The sequence below is a fragment of the Bombina bombina genome, chromosome 11 (genome assembly GCF_027579735.1).
Source record: "Bombina bombina isolate aBomBom1 chromosome 11, aBomBom1.pri, whole genome shotgun sequence".
Classification (NCBI taxonomy): Eukaryota; Metazoa; Chordata; class Amphibia; order Anura; family Bombinatoridae; genus Bombina; species Bombina bombina.
Window position 1 is genome coordinate 91,792,802 of NC_069509.1, and position 18,038 is coordinate 91,810,839.

General features: G+C 40.3%; 1 protein-coding gene across 1 annotated transcript in view; it reads right to left on the bottom strand.

Annotated features, from left to right (window-relative positions):
- The window catches only part of CFAP70 (cilia and flagella associated protein 70), a 576,575-nt gene that overhangs the window by 419,202 nt on the left and 139,335 nt on the right, over positions 1–18,038 (bottom strand). The window contains exon 10 of the mRNA XM_053694219.1: positions 17,281–17,364. Within this exon, the coding sequence (XP_053550194.1) occupies positions 17,281–17,364 (84 nt within the window). The remainder of the gene's footprint in view (positions 1–17,280; positions 17,365–18,038) is intronic.

The window sequence follows — 18,038 nt, forward strand, 5'->3', positions numbered from 1 at the left end:
GAAGGAGAAATAACAGACATAGCCTTCTTAATGGATATAAAAAAAAAAATCTCTTATGTTAATCAGGAACACTCTGAAAATTAGATGTTGACGGAACAGCAACAGGTAATGTAACAGTACTAAAGGAAATTTTATCTGCATTAATATGTTTGTCATGACATGCAATACAAACAACAGCTGGAGAAACAGATACCAAAAATTATAGCAGATACACTTAGCTTGGTAGCTCCAGCACTAGACCGCGATTTTCCTGTAGTATCTTCTGACTCAGATGCAACGTGAGACATCTTGCAATATGTAAGAGAAAAAACAACATATAAAGCAAAATTGATCAAATTCCTTAAATGACAGTTTCAGGAATGGGAAAAAATGCCAAAGAACAAGCTTCTAGCAACCAGAAGCAATGAAAAAATAAGACTTAAATAATGTGGAGACAAAAGCGACGCCCTTATTTTTTAGCGCCAAATAAGACGCCCACATTATTTGGCGCCTAAATGCTTTTGGCGCCAAAAATGACGCCACATCCGGAACGCCGACATTTTTGGCGCAAAATAACGTCAAAAAATGACGCAACTTCCGGCGACACGTATGACGCCGGAAACGGAAAAGAATTTTTGCGCCAAAAAAGTCCGCGCCAAGAATGACGCAATAAAATGAAGCATTTTCAGCCCCCGCGAGCCTAACAGCCCACAGGGAAAAAAGAGTCAAATTTTTGAAGGTAAGAAAAAATGATTAATTCAAATGCATTATCCCAAATATGAAACTGACTGTCTGAAAAATAAGGAAAGTTGAACATTCTGAGTCAAGGCAAATAAATGTTTGAATACATATATTTAGAACTTTATAAACAAAGTGCCCAACCATAGCTTAGAGTGTCACAAAAAATAAGATTTACTTACCCCAGGACACTCATCTACATGTTTGTAGAAAGCCAAACCAGTACTGAAACTAGAATCAGCAGAGGTAATGGTATATATAAGAGTATATCGTCGATCTGAAAAGGGAGGTAAGAGATGAATCTCTACGACCGATAACAGAGAACCTATGAAATAGACCCCGTAGAAGGAGATCACTGCATTCAAATAGGCAATACTCTCCTCACATCCCTCTGACATTCACTGCACGCTGAGAGGAAAACCGGGCTCCAACTTGCTGCGGAGCGCATATCAACGTAGAATCTAGCACAAACTTACTTCACCACCTCCATCGGAGGCAAAGTTTGTAAAACTGAATTGTGGGTGTGGTGAGGGGTGTATTTATAGGCATTTTAAGGTTTGGGAAACTTTGCCCCTCCTGGTAGGAATGTATATCCCATACGTCACTAGCTCATGGACTCTTGCTAATTACATGAAAGAAAAGGACATTTCAGACTTGAGCCGCAGAGTTGACTCACTAGAGGAACATGAATACGTTTTCTCTCAGAAGATGGCAGATCTGACTTCTAAAGTCACGCACCAACACCAAAACTTTGCAGAAATGGAAGATAAGTTGGATGACCTCGAAAATCGCACCAGACGCAATAACTTACGATTTCGAGGCATTCCTGAAACAGTACAAAATAACTAAATACGTTAATTCCTACAAGGTCTCTTCTCAGATATGGCTGGGGCAGGAGATGTGGAGTTGTCTAATGTTATCCTAGATAGGGCACACAGGGCCCTGCGCCCCAAACCTGACAACGACTCTCCACCCAGAGACATTATTGTTAGATTCCAAAATTATCAACATCGTGAGGATATATATAATTTGTCCAGAAAACAGCAAACAGTGTCATACCAAGGAAACCGTATACAGACCTTTCAGGATTTATCCACAAGGACATTGCAAAAAAGGAGAGAATTTTCGGCTTTAACACTTCATCTTCAGCAACTGAAGATCCCTTACAGATGGGGATTTCCCACCTCAGTGATTTCCACTAAAAATGGGAAGAGATTTGAATGCCAAAACTTATCTGATATTGAAAAGTTCTGTCACATGATGGGAATCCCTGCCCCAAATGGAGATTTGGAACTACCACCTCAAAATCCTCTAATGGGAAAAACGGCCCCCAAAACGCAGAGAAGACCTGGGCCGACAAAGTCAACAAGTCAACTTAAAAGGAAACAGATCAGCCCAGTGGATACTGACTTAATACAACCAGGCTGACCATGCTAGGACCTTCTGTTTTTTATCCTATTATATGCTATGTCCTTTTTATCTGACTATGTTAGATCTTATATGTCAGAGCTTGGACACCGCTTGCTACCAACACTATGTGGAAGAAAACTGGTTTGCCGCAGCAGCCGTAAAGGAAAGTGGCAAGTATTTCCCTCGCAAGTGTTCTGCTGAACTGTGTACAAGCCAATCGTAATTATGTAATGGCTGTTTTAAGTTGATGTTTTCTTAGGTTAATATCAGTTGTACTTTCACTTAACCAATACATTTTAACAGGATTTCCTGTAAGGAGAAGTTTACCTATTAGTTGCCTACTTAGTCTAGGTTACCTAAGAGCTAGCTATATAATGTTTTTGTCAGACCATTCTTAGTTATTGAATTAATATCATTGTTAGTGTTTTGTTTTTGCCATGTGTTGGCTCTCTCGCACCTCTGAGTACTTTTGGGAGGATCTGCCTAACTCTACCCGGTATAACTACAATCTAGCCCGGCTGTGGCCAAAGGTAGAGGAGGAGCACCGTGGGTGTGCATAGGTGCGACTGATCTAATACACTTTGAACAGCTAGATATAGATCTTGAGAAATTGAACTGTTAGTGATGAATACTATAAGACAATATAAGAATGTATGCTCACGAAATATCTCTTCAAATTGTATGGGTGTACCCCCTAGTTAAAAGTAGTTTTATTAAGTATAAAAACTGTATTTAAGTTACAACCACTTTAGATTGCTATTTTTATGTTGTGCTGAATACAATACTCGCAATGTATGTAGCCACCTAGCTTGTTATTCTGACTCACCTGTTGAAAGTTTTTCAAGTTCGTATTTTATTGTATTTATATATCCTTCCATACCATTGTTTGTGAAACTATTAGATATTACACCAAATTAAGCTCTGTCCACAATTTATAGCTTATTTATATCTTTTGTTTCCTCCAATTTCCCTTTTCTCCCCCCCCTTTTTTTCCCTCTTTTCTCTTACCCTTTACCCGTGAACGACTAAGAGGAGAAATCCTTGCGTCCACTGAACTTGCCTGTAGATCCTAAACTGTGGGAATGAACACTGTTACTGTAGCAAGTCAAAATGAAAAAGGATTTTTATCCGCTGAAAAACGATCTATAGCATACTTCGACTTCCATAAGAAGGGAATTGACGTAGTTATGCTACAAGAAACCCACTTTAAGAGACAGAATGAACCCCACCTAGCCACGCGCTATTTTGACAAGCACTTTTTTAGTTCAGGCTTAAGCAGAAAAAATGGTGTATGTATTTCAATTAAGCGTAATGTCCCCTTCGAATTAATTCAGAAATATTCAGACAGAGAGGGAAGACTGCTAATTCTGGTAGGGCTGTGCTACGGTACCCTAGTCACTTTGGTCAATGTCTACGCCCCAAATAGGCCCACACCCAGGTTCTATAAATCAGTTATCAATACCATCCTAGATATCTCCAAAGGCCCAATTATCTTAGGAGGGGATCTCAATTTTACTATGCACCCTTCCATAGACAATTCCACAGGGAAATCATACCTCAGTAATAAAATTCTAAAAGCCAATTGTGCTGCTCTATATTCTATCTCTTTGTTCGACACCTGGAGAATAGCGCATCCCACACAGAAAGATTATACATTCTTTTCTCACCCTCAGCATTCCTACTACAGGCTAGATTACATATTATGCAGTCAGACGCTCTTAACTAACCTAGTCCAATCTAAAATATCACATACCCCATGGTCGGATCATAGCATGGTTTTATCTACTTTCCAGTGGCCCACTAAACCGATAAACACTCTGAACTGGAGACTAGATGAGACCATTCTGACGAATCAGGAAACAGTGGAAGAGTTGACCAAGGCGACTGATGATTTTTTTCTTAATAATAAACCAGAAGATACATCTGCAGGGAACAACTGGGAAGCATATAAATGCTATATTAGGGGGTATCTAATAAAGCACACGGCTAAAATACGAAAAATGAGGAAGGCCCAATTCACATCTCTAACTGACACCTTGGCCATAGCAGATAGGCTACATAAGACTGACCCGACCTCAGCCCAAAAGCTTTCAGACCTCACTTCAGCTAGAGAATGCCTTAATAAATTTCTAACCCAAAAAGCACACCTGAGGGCCTTAACCACTAAGGCCAAATTTTTTGCAGAAAGCAACAAAGCTGGGCGCCTATTGGTGAGGTCACTTAAAAAGCAACAGTACAACTCATTTATCAGGTCTATCTCACATCCCTCCGGCAGAATGGTCAGTAAGCACGAAGAAATAGCGGATACATTTATATCCTATTATACTAAACTATACAACCTTAACCCCAACATAAATCAGGAAAATATTAACAATATCACGCGCTATCTTAATACTTTAGAGACCCCCAAAATCTCAGAGGACGATAGCCATATTCTAGATGCCCCTATAACAACCCAAGAGATTCTGAACACAATTAAAGCACTCCCAAATGGGAAGTCTCCTGGGCCGGATGGACTATCGGCCAAATTCTATCAATTGCTCCAATCACAGATAAATCCTCCACTACACGCATTATTTACATCAATAGACAAGGGAGAGGCCTTCTCCAACTCCCTGCTAGAAGCCACCATCACAGTAATTCCAAAGACGGATAAGGTGGGAACCCTGGCGGGTAACTATAGACCCATATCACTCCTAAATACTGATATAAAGATTTATGCTAAAATACTGTCGAACTGTCTTAATATAATTTTACCCAAGATCATACACCCAGATCAAGTAGGCTTCCTCAAGGGTAGGGAAGCCAAGGATAACAAAATTAGAGTTCTACATTCCCTACAGACTGCGCATAACAACAAGACCCCTCTAGTGCTTCTGTCGACCGATGCAGAGAAGGCTTTTGACAGGGTCAGCTGGCAATTTATGTGGGGGGCCCTGTCAAAGTTCGGCTTTTCTGAAGCCTTTGTGGCCAGGATCCAAGCGTTATATTCCAACCCACAAGCTAGAGTCCGAGTAAATGGAACCATATCCCAACCCTTCCCAATCACTAACGGAACCCGCCAGGGGTGCCCAATGTCACCATTATTGTTCGCTATAACCATAGAAATTTTGGCTATCAAAATAAGGGATAATAAGGATATATTAGGCTTACAATTTAACCACGTCCATCAGAAATGCCTGCTTTTGCTGATGATGTGATCCTTACCCTTCAATCCCCCTCTACTACTCTACCTGCTTTGTTACAAACCCTAGAGGAGTATGGTCAGGTATCTAACTTCTCCATTAATATGGAGAAATCGGGTATTATGTTACTGAACTTACCCCACAGTGACATGGACTTTGTAAGATATCAGACATCTTTTCGGATTGCTGATAAACTTAAATATTTAGGGTTAACGATACCACACATTCACCAAGATTTATTTCAAATTAATTATCTTAGCCTGCAAAATTCAGTAAAATCCCTACTAGAAGGTTGGCACAGGCAGGGTCATCTATCTTGGATGGGTAGGGTTAACACTATAAAAATGATGATAATACCAAAATATTTATTCCTATTCCAGACATTGCCGATGGTCCTGCCGGCCTCATACCTAAAAGCCCAACAGAATATGATCAACTCATTCATCTGGTCCTACAAAAAACCCAGAGTTTCCCAACAGACACTATACATGCACAAAGAGGATGGTGGACTTAACGCTCCGAACCTCCTAAACTATTATAGAGCTGTGCATTTGGCTAGAGTGATCTCTTGGACCCACTCCGCTGATTCCGCCCTGTGGGTGCAAATTGAAAGCACTCTTCTGAAGACTAAATTTATGAGAGACATCGCATGGATGCCCAAATTTCACAGACCTCAATTAGCATATCGGAACAATTATATTAAAGCTACCCTAGATGTATGGGACTATGTGATAACACACATTGCGGGAATTTCCACCCCAATTTCGCCTATGCTGAACAATCAGATTTTTATGCAAAATCCCTCTTTTACCCATATAAATAAGGAGGAGCACTTACATAATCTTCCAATTTACCTCATGGTAGAGTCGGGAGGGATCAAAGATAGGTTAAAGTTACAGGATGAGCTAGGATCACCCTTCCATAGCTGGTATTCATACCTACAGATACGACACACGCTTTCTGACAACACACATAAAACTAATGTATTTAGGCCATTGACAACATTTAAGAAGTTATGTACAAACCCCGAGTGTAAACGAGCCCATCTCTCACTAACTTATAAAATGCTAAGAAGGTCTTTCCCAGATCAGCGCCCTACTTTCATTGGGAAATGGGAAACGGAACTGATAGAAAATATTATAGATGAGGACTGGAGGAATAGTTTCAAAATGTCACACTCTGCCTCTACCTCGCTGTTCATATCCGAAATGAATTACAAAATACTCACCCGATGGTACCTGACACCCCAGCGTCTTAGATATATTTAAAACAAAAAGTGATGTAGATAAGTGAAGGCGCCTAAAAATGGTGCGTGCGAAAAGATAAATCTTTTATATATCCTTCAACAAAGGAAAACACCTATCAATATAGGTGATGTAATATGGTTACAATATCCACCAAACTAAATAGGGGATAATAATAATAAATTCACAATAATGTGCATGTATGTAAAAAAACAAATAAATGATGTGAATAAATGTGAACAAAATGTACCGTAATACACAGTGTTAAACTATTGGGATGTGCTCAGATGTCCTTCAAACAAAGAGCAAAAAATCCACAAAACTAAATAAAAATGTGTATATACATGTGGAATGTTAATAACCAGCAATATATATGATGGTATCGAACCACAATGTGTATTAAAGACAAATGACTATAAATACAAGTGATATTGAAAACACACAGTGGTAGCAGTATTTTATAGCAAGCCAGGATACATACAATAAGGTACCCAAGTACTAAAGATAATATGTATAGTCCTCATACACAATCCATGTAATGGAGATATTCCTCCGAATGTCCACTATATAGCGGGTGTGCGGCAGCAAGCACTCCTTCCAAGGCTGATGGCACCAGCGACGATCTGCAGATAGAAGGGAGAAAAAAAGGAGGCGCCACAATAGTGTGAGATCGTAGATGAAAGAGACCCCCACAAAACGATACAGAATCACTTACTAGATTTCAAGCACTTGAGAAGTGCCACAGATGCAGACTGAACCATTGAAAGCTGTCCAGCGAGCTTATCCTCACGATCGAGAAGCCAAAGGGTTAACTTCAGAGTCCCCCACACGTACTGGAGTAGGAGATGAGCCAAACTAGTTTATGAAATCCCAATCTGGGAAAAATACAGCTCGTAAAAAAGCTCAAGCCAGTGAAGGTATAAAAATCGGCTGGTAAAAACAATGTAATAAAACAAGCGTGATGACAGTCAGGTTAAAATATAACAATTAAGTTTATTATAACCTAATACACTACGCGTTTCCTGGTCACAACAACCGTTTCATCAGGTGTCGTCTCAAGTGCTTTCATCAGGCACTTCTCAAGTGCTTGAAATCTAGTAAGTGATTCTGTATCGTTTTGTGGGGGTCTCTTTCATCTACGATCTCACACTATTGTGGCGCCTCCTTTCTTAGATATATTTACCCTAATGCCTCTTCAGCTTGTTGGAGGCGTTGTGGAGGGTCGGGTACCATGACACATATCTGGTGGGACTGCCCCCTCCTGTCTGAATTCTGGCAACGGATAAAGGGTTATACTAATACAATTCTAGGGCTAGACATCACTTTAAACCCTAAACTCATTTTGCTTAATATCATCCCACCTCTACACTGCTTGTATCGCACAAGACTCCTTCAACTGATGTTAGCTTGCGCAAAGAGATTGATACCCAGAATGTGGAAAACCCAAAACACTCCGACACACACACAGTGGTTAGCAGAAGTAAGGCACATTCTGGAGCTGGAAAAACAATACTTCTACTATGTGGGAAACCAGGATTTTTTTACTGACATGTTCTTTATCTGGGAACAGGTCTCTCTAGTCTGGAAGATACTAGGTAAGCCTAAAAACATATACGCTAGCAATAGCCTAAGGGTGCATTTGAATTCCCGATAAAAACCTCTTACATAATCCTCCTTTTTCTTCTTTCCCTCCCCCCTCCCCCCCCCCTTTTTTTTTCTTTTTTTTTCTCCACCCAGATGTGGAGCATTTTTGATGGACAGATTCTTGATGACTAAAGGTTGACTGTATGTTTTTTTTGTTTGTTTTTTCTCTTTCTTGTATGGAAGTATTTCATAGATAAGCTCTTGATTGACAACAATTGTTATTGCATTTTAAAATGTGTTTCAAATGTTAAATTTAAATTCTTTTTCTCTGATGTAATGTTTTGAAACTTAAATACCAATAAAAATTATTGAACCAAAAAAAAAAAAGGACGGGTGGGGAGCTATGGACTCTTTCCTTCGGAAGAAAATAAAATTATCAGGTAAGCATAATTTAAGTTTTCTTCCTAAATGGAAAAAGTCCACAGCTGCATTCATTACTTTTGGGAAAACAATACCCAAGCTATAGAGGACACTGAATGCTAAAACGGGAGGGTACAATAGGCGGCCCATTTTGAAGGCACCAGGCCTGGAAACCACTACCCAACAAAAAAAAAACCTGCTTCGTCCCAAGCCGAGAAAACAGGAAGAGAAAAGGCCCCAAGGAAACTGACCAGCAGATAGCCCGGAAACCTGGCTAGAAACCGCAACATCAGACTCAACTGAGCCAACAGTCCTCCCGGAGACACAGTCGCCCAAAAATCGGTTCCCCACCACACACCCTTTACTAGCAAAGGGAACCCCAGCCGAAACACCCAAAGGAATAAGGCAAGGAAGAACCAAATGGAAACCGAAAGGTCACCACAAACGCCATAAAAGGAAAAAAAAACCAACCAAGCTCGCAAGACCTAAATGGGTCCTGACAACAAGGGGAGGCAACGCCCAATCCAAATAGAAACCACAAGGTTTAGAAACAGGTAGCAGAACAGAGAAAGGGTTCTCCCACACCCTCCAGTCGGGCCAGCCCAAGCATCGGCAGGTCTGAAACCAGGGGACCAGAAAAACCCCAGCTCAAAAAACGTGCAGAAACATGGCACAGCCATTACAACAGTGCTCGGATGCCAAACCGAAACACCACATGGAGACCATCGAAAAGGCCGTGGACCTAGAGATCTAGCTAAAGGCCCAACATAGACTCAAAGCGGAGTCAGCAACTCTCCAGATGGACAGAACAACCCAGAGAGCGTACCTCTCTCCGAAATAGGTTAACCCGTCTGTTCCACCCTCCTGAAAACAGGAGAAGCCCTAAGATAGGGACCACACTTCCAAAAGAAGTCTATGAGCCCCCCCCCCAAAGACAAAGCGGGGCCGGTAAAAGGGCCGGAAGGACAGAGCACCTGCCCCCAGGACACAGCTATATGCTGAATCGAGAGAACATCTCCAAACTCCCTGACCTGGAAGAAATCCCCTGAAGATTTTAACTTGCTAGCACACAGACAAGGTGCCATAGCTGCAGTGATTCCACAGTGAACCTTTGCTTGCAGAGCAGTGAAGCCGTCACACTATTTCAGCAAGCCGACCAAGGGAAAACGACCAATAGGCGAAAGGCAAGCGCAAGGTGCATCGGCACCCAGAAAAAACCTGGCCAACTGAACCAGGTCAACTAGTCCAACCAAAGGACACAGCCCAAGTTTCCTGGAACTGGGGAACCCCGGACCAGCTCTAGATCCTAACAGTCCGGTACAACCCGCAACGGGATCCACAAAGGCAACACTGAGTGAGAACCTCAGCCACCGGAAGGACCAGAATGAGGAGAGGACCGAGCCCCCAAAAAAACAAGAACCCGGAAACTGAAATCCCCCGTCTGATATAAAAACCAGACCCCCGGGAGACAACCATACAATGTCCAAAGTAAAATGGACAATGAGAAAAACGTGCAAATCCTGAACAAAGGACGAGACCACCCCTTGCCAGAGTCCAACGCTCCAAGGAGCTAAGGCAGCAAAGAGGGATACCTCGAGGACAAAGTCACTCGAGCAAAGGCTAGTCTCCACATCACCCCCATAAAATCAGAGGAGAAGATGAAAGAAGGATGCAGAGCATCCCCCAGCTCCAGGGAAGAAACCCTAAACAGAGCTCAAAGAGACCACACTGCCCATGTCCCTACAAAGGAACCAACTCCCGAAGGGAACCAGATCCCCTTAAGGAACCCGAGGAACGGACGAAGTCTGAAAGGTCTCAAGAAGAGAACAACAGCAGGAACAATCCAAGGACAATTCCTTAGAAGGCCAAACCACCCAAAACGGCGGTAGGGAAGCGCTAAGCCCCCAATCCTCCCAAGAGAGGAAAGAAACTCTAGGCCCAAAAGGAAATCGGAGCAAAAAGAGTGACGCAGCAGAACTCCACTGACCCGGTCAACCAGATTGAAGGCTGAATAAGGATTGACACAATCCTCCCTGCCATACAGATCCTTTAGAGTGCTTAGCTGAACTTGTAAAGAAAAACAAGAAAACACACAAATAATAATGTGAGCACTCAGCGGCCAACCGGACCAGCCAGGCAGAACAGGTGCCAGATCTAAATCCCAGCAGGACCAGTCGCAGCTGGGGACATAACTGTCAAGTTGCCAAAATCCTCCCTCAGAGGGGAAGTAAAACAAACAAACATAGGACTAACGTGTCCCTTAAACTTCCAAAGAAGCAACCAGAGAGAATCAATCCCAGAAGTTCCCGAAGGAAAGACATAATCGAAATTAAAAGACATCCTAACCGGATACAAGAAAATATAAGGCAACCTGTAGGTTAACACCCAGGAAGAAAACAGGCATACCTGTAGGGCCAGCCAAATGGAACCTGATCTTCCAACAAAAAAACTGGGAAAGATCTCAATAAGCAGACAATTTGGAAATTACGTCATCCCATCATGTCTAATGAGGTGAGCCATTCGAAGTAGAATACTGCGGATTCCTGTATCCGTTAAGGATCCTCTAATAACTCAAAAACGTGTCTGAGTAAAAGGTGAAGACGAGCTATTCTGTAACAAAAGGCATAATACTGAGGGACAGCTACACCAGCAGGAAACTGTATAGGCCCACCCAACGCCGGTAGACCTGGGACGATCGGGCACGAGCACAAACGCAAATAAACGTCTGGACTTTGCAAGCGCATAATCTCCAAAAATATGTGAAAGCGAAAACGAGCTGCAACCTCCAGGGGGAACAAGCCGCCCTGTAAGGAGGGATAAACATAATTTGGGTTACCTGCATGTGTAGTAGTAGGGAGTGGTAGGGAACTTGCCTCTCGGAGGACAGAACCCTCAGCGGTGGATGGCTCAGCAGACCCCTGATTCCCCAAGCCCGAGGAACAGGGCGCTCTAATACGGCATATCGAACATAACTGATTGACCTGTGTCAACGGGGCCAATTCGCATTCTTCACAAGTCGAAGAATCTGAATCTAAAATTTGAACAGTCTCAGCATCAGAATCCTCCATAGCTTGATAGAGAATATAATAATATTGGACTAAAGAAAAAAAACTTAAACGGTAGCTGACACCCACAATGGCTGGGGCACTCACAACCTCCTAGAACCAGACACTAGCAGACTCTAATTTTTCAGTCGCCACACGGTCAGGAATGCGGAAATGGAAGATCAGAACTTAAACACGTCCCGTCACAAGGTGAACCGTACAGTCCAAAAAAAGCGCGCCCAACCATAAGGTCGCGTCACTTCCAAAGACCTTTATGTTCTAAGCCAAGAGCCCAGTTAACACTACATATTAGCAGATTGAATCACATAACAAATATGATTAAAAAAAACCCTGTTCAATAATCCCCCTCGGGAGATATTAACCCTCGATTCCAAGATAACAAAGGAGATTTACTGAGGCCCTATATTTACTTAATAAGTCACGCAAGATAGTTCCTTACGGGAAACATTTTTTAAGTTACAGTACATTCTGATGAAGTAAAATGAAACAATCTTACCGGAATCTACGCCGTGGAACAGGAACACGGCCCTTCAAGTGTGACGAACCGTAGCAGCGCCTCCGCCATGGACTTGAGAGAAGAAAGCAGGCAGCAAAGCGAAGTTCAACAATGCTGATTGCTTGTGGAGCTGTTAATATGAGTCGGGATGGTTTCGCAGAAAGACTCTCCCTGCATCTCCAGACTAACTTTCATCCAGGTGATCACTGAGAGACTGATAGGATTACTTAAAGGGACAGTCAACACCAGAATTTTTGTTGTTTTAAAAGATAGATAATCCCTTAATTACCAATTCCCCAGTTTTGCATAACCAACACAGTTATAATTATACATGTTTTACCTCTGTAATTACTTTGTATCTAAGCCTCAGCAGACTGCCCCCTTATTTCAGTTCTTTTGACAGACTTGCATTTTACCATGGAGAGCTGTCTCCATGGTAAATTCACGAGCATGAGCTCAATGTTATCTATATGAAATACGTGAACTAATGCCCTCTAGTGGTGAAAAACTTTCAAAATGCATTTAGATTAGCATATGAACCTCCTAGGTTTAGCTTTCAACTAAGAATACCAAGAGAACAAAGCAAAATTGGTGATAAAAGTAAATTGGAAAATTGTTTTAAATTACATGCCCTATCTGAATCATGAAAGTTTTTTTTAGACTTGACTGTCCCTTTAAAGCTCCCGTCCCATGTCGAAGCGTACTACCCTCCATAAGAGACAAAACTAACTTCTGACACTTCTCTGCCAACCTCCTGGGACAAAAGGCAAAGAATGACTGGGGGGTGAGGGAAGTGGGAGGAGTATTTAAGCCTTTGGCTGGGGTGTCTTTGCCTCCTCCTGGTGACCAGGTTCTTATTTCCCAAAAGTAATGAATGCAGCTGTGGACTTTCCATTTAGGAAGAAAAGAAATACAAAGTGCAATGTAATTTGTAAAAAAAAAATACACTTAAATATACAAAGCATGAGCCTAATTTGTTAAAGTTACAAAGAAACTGTGAAATCATAATCCAAATTTGTATAATCACAAATCTAAATACACTGCTGTATACAAAATAAAATACATAATAGAAAGTGCAAAGTTTAAATGCAATAAAACTTAATCTGAAGTGTAAAGCAATATAAATTACAAAGCATAACGTTTAAATGCAGCAGAACACTGTCATGCAGTGCTATATTACACTAGGCTTGTCTCTCCTTCACATACAAAAATGCAGTGAATGCCCCTTGGAGAAGTATAGCAAAATTTGCCTTTTGAGAAATTCACTAGAAATCTTGCAGTGCTGGAGGATATTTTTATTTATTTATTTATTTATAATCTTGTCTGAGCTGAGAGCTTTAGCTCAGCAGGCCTTAATAAAATTCTTAAAATGCAGATTTTTCTATACTTCTCCAAGGGCCAATGCCTGCATTATTTTATATGGGTCTGATAAGCAAAGATTCTCTAGTTTGGATAAAAATTATAGTGCAACTTCACATGGGCTGTACTCACTGAATTTTCTAAGAAAAATGGCGGAACCTGGAAGTCTGAGAGATGAGAAATGCCTTATACAGAAAGTCATACACTGGGAACTCCCCTGTTCAGCCCAGGGAACTCACCTGTACCTAACACTTTCTGTGTTTTAATTTACAATAGAGAAAATACAAAGTAAGTTGTAAAAGATACACAGAAATATACAACGTATGATCTTAATTTGTTAAAGTAACACAGAAACTTTCAAAACAATTACTGCTGGAACTAAATCTAATTCTAAATTAAAATAGAAAGTGCAAAGCTTAAATGTAATAATACTGAAAGGACCCAATCTGAAGTGTAAAGTAATATAAAATACAATGCACAATGTAAGTGTAACAAAACTCTCATATCATACAGGGAGTGCAGAATTATTAGGCAAATTAGTATTTTGACCACATCATCCTCTTTATGCATGTTGTCTTACTCCAAGCTGTATAGGCTCGAAAGCCTACTACCAATTAAGCATATTAGGTGATGTGCATCTCTGTAATGAGAAGGGGTGTGGTCTAATGACATCAACACCCTATATCAGGTGTGCATAATTATTAGGCAACTTCCTTTCCTTTGGCAAAATGGGTCAAAAGAAGGACTTGACAGGCTCAGAAAAGTCAAAAATAGTGAGATATCTTGCAGAGGGATGCAGCACTCTTAAAATTGCAAAGCTTCTGAAGCGTGATCATCGAACAATCAAGCATTTCATTCAAAATAGTCAACAGGGTCGCAAGAAGCGTGTGGAAAAACTGCCCATGAACTGAGAAAAGTCAAGCGTGCAGCTGCCAAGATGCCACTTGCCACCAGTTTGGCCATATTTCAGAGCTGAAACATCACTGGAGTGCCCAAAAGCACAAGGTGTGCAATACTCAGAGACATGGCCAAGGTAAGAAAGGCTGAAAGACGACCACCACTGAACAAGACACACAAGCTGAAACGTCAAGACTGGGCCAATAAATATCTCAAGACTGATTTTTCTAAGGTTTTATGGACTGATGAAATGAGAGTGAGTCTTGATGGGCCAGATGGATGGGCCCGTGGCTGGATTGGTAAAGGGCAGAGAGCTCCAGTCCGACTCAGACGCCAGCAAGGTGGAGGTGGAGTACTGGTTTGGGCTGGTATCATCAAAGATGAGCTTGTGGGGCCTTTTCGGGTTGAGGATGGAGTCAAGCTCAACTCCCAGTCCTACTGCCAGTTTCTGGAAGACACCTTCTTCAAGCAGTGGTACAGGAAGAAGTCTGCATCCTTCAAGAAAAACATGATTTTCATGCAGGACAATGCTCCATCACACGCGTCCAAGTACTCCACAGCGTGGCTGGCAAGAAAGGGTATAAAAGAAGAAAATCTAATGACATGGCCTCCTTGTTCACCTGATCTGAACCCCATTGAGAACCTGTGGTCCATCATCAAATGTGAGATTTACAAGGAGGGAAAACAGTACACCTCTCTGAACAGTGTCTGGGAGGCTGTGGTTGCTGCTGCACGCAATGTTGATGGTGAACAGATAAAAACACTGACAGAATCCATGGATGGCAGGCTTTTGAGTGTCCTTGCAAAGAAAGGTGGCTATATTGGTCACTGATTTGTTTTTGTTTTGTTTTTGAATGTCAGAAATGTATATTTGTGAATGTTGAGATGTTATATTGGTTTCACTGGTAAAAATAAATAATTGAAATGGGTATACAGGTATCCCTCAGTTTACGCCGGGGTTAGGTTCCAGAAGGAATGGTTGTAAATCTAAACCGTTGTAAATTGAAACCCAGTTTATAATGTAAGTCAATGGGAAGTGAGGGAGATAGGTTCCAGGCCACTCTCAAAATTGTCATAAGTAACACCTAATACATTATTTTTAAAACTTTGAAATAAAGACTTTAAATGCTAAACAGCATTATAAACCTACTAAAATAATCACACAACACAGAATATATAATTAAACTAAGTTAAATGAACAAAAACATTTGCTAAACAGCATTATAAACCTAATAAAATAATCACACAACACAGACTTCACTTGCATTTTTCTGCAAACAGTTCTTTCTATGCATTCCAATCAGGACTGATTTACAGACAGGAAGATCTTATTCCTTTGAAATCTGCTTGATAGCTCAGGTCTGGTTAAGCTGATTAATTTCAGCTTGCTTGGCTTTACTGCAACACAAGCGGACAGCTCCAACTACTGGCTATTTTAATAAATGTACTGCTGCCTTCTCAATGCTTTTCAATAGCAGTCACATGACTGGAAAAAAAGGTTGTTATTCTGAAACTGTGTAAATTGAACCGTTGTAAAACGAGGGCCATCTGTATATTTGTTTTTTGTTAAGTTGCCTAATAATTATGCACAGTAATAGTCACCTGCACACAAAGATATCCCCCTAAAATAGCTATAACTAAAAACAAACTAAAAACTACTTCCAAAACTATTCAGCTTTGATATTAATGAGTTTTTTGGGTTCATTGAGAACATGGTTGTTGTTCAATAATAAAATTAATCCTCAAAAATACAACTTGCCTAATAATTCTGCACTCCCTGTATTTTGCACTGGGCTTATCTCTCCTTCAGATACAGAAATGAGAGATCTCTCGCAATGCGGGAGATGTCCGCCCTTTTTCTTTGAGCATTCAGTGAGTTCAGCCCCTGTGAAGTCTGCACTACAAAATCTCTCCAAGTAGGCGAATCTTTGATCATCAGGCCCTTAGAGAGAACAACTGAGAATTAACATTTTATTACTTATCTTTCCTACCTACCACTAGGAGTGTAATTTCTTCTGCTGGCTTCTACTTAGCTATTCTTTAGCTTATACTTAAAGGGACAGTAAAGTCATAATTAGACATTCATGATTTAGACAGAGCATACAATTTTAAACAACTTTCCAATTTACTTCTATTATTTAATTTGCTTCCTTCTCTTGTTATCTTTTTGCTGAAAGGTTTATCTAGGTAACCTCAGGAGTAGCAAAGGTTCTAGCTGCTTATTGGTGGCTGCATATATATATATATATATATATATATATATATACACCGATTGCCATTGGCTCCACCAAGTGTTCAGTTAGAAGCCAGTAGGGCATTGCTGCTACTTCAACAAATGATAGCAAGAGAATGAAACACATTTGATAATAGAAGTAAACTAGAAAGTTGTTTAAAATTGTATGTTCTACCTAAATCATGAAAGAAATGTTTTTTATTTCATGTCCCTTTAAGTATAGAAACTTTCAGTATAGGTAGGGATACAACAGACAAAAGCAACTATTTCAAATGTCATTATAAAGACAAAGGAGCTATATACAAACTCCAGCAGGTAAAATGGATCATTGGGAGCAAATTAAAGGGGAGAAAAAAATAGGATACACTGTCCCTTTAATGCATGGATTTTGGCGGTTGATAAAGCAGAGAATATAATCATTTATCCATTAACAAAAACATTACAGATATTTAGTAAGTTTAGAAAATATGCAGTACTAATTCTCCCTCTAAAGATATGGCTATATGAATACAAATAATTTATCAGTGGGGAACAAAACATGCCCCTTCATACGTTAATAAAAAATATAATCAGAGAACACAAGAAATGGGTACAGTTTTTATGAATACAGCTAGTATCATCAGACCAATGTAAGGACCAATGTCTGATTATCAAACATTCCAATGCCTACCTGTCCTTCCACATTTGGAGCTGTGGTCACTGCTGTTGATTCAACGTCGGCTGACACTTCCGGTGGCTTTGACATAGCTGATGTCTGCATAGAAAATAGAAGGGCTTCAGGTTAGAACAAACTACATTTCCTGCACAATAAATGCAAGAAGTGTTTCTCGGACTGAATTATAAACATCAGAACTATAAGATATTTTTGCTTATTTGAGATGCTCATTTTCCTATCAATGGTTTTCTCATATGTTTATCCCAGTTGAACATTTTGGACAATTTAAGATAATGTGATAGGTAGTTTAGCCTGTATACAATGTTAAATTGTTTTATTTTGGTCAACTTAAAACAGGACATGTTAAAATGTATGTATTACTTTTCTCTTTCCTTTATCTTCTTTCGATCTCTTACGTCTCTTTTTTCCTTCCTTTCCTTTAATTCTCTATTTCTGTTTAACTTTTTCTTCTGAGAATTGTGTACCCTTGTTTTCCTCCCCAAAAAGAATTATAGTCAGTGAATAATTAAAGTGATGATAAACTCTCCTCTTTTTCAAATCAGATCTGGAATGTTTTTTTTGTTTTTTTTTATTGGAATTTTTAATAATCACAACCAATTAACAAGTGGTCCTTGGTACATCAGATCTTGTTACATTTTTCACCGATACAACAGAACCAAGCAATATGTCACACTAAATCTAAAAAAACTATAACATTTTGTATTATAGTGTGGCATCCTCCTATACAAACAAAACTCCTACTATTACACATA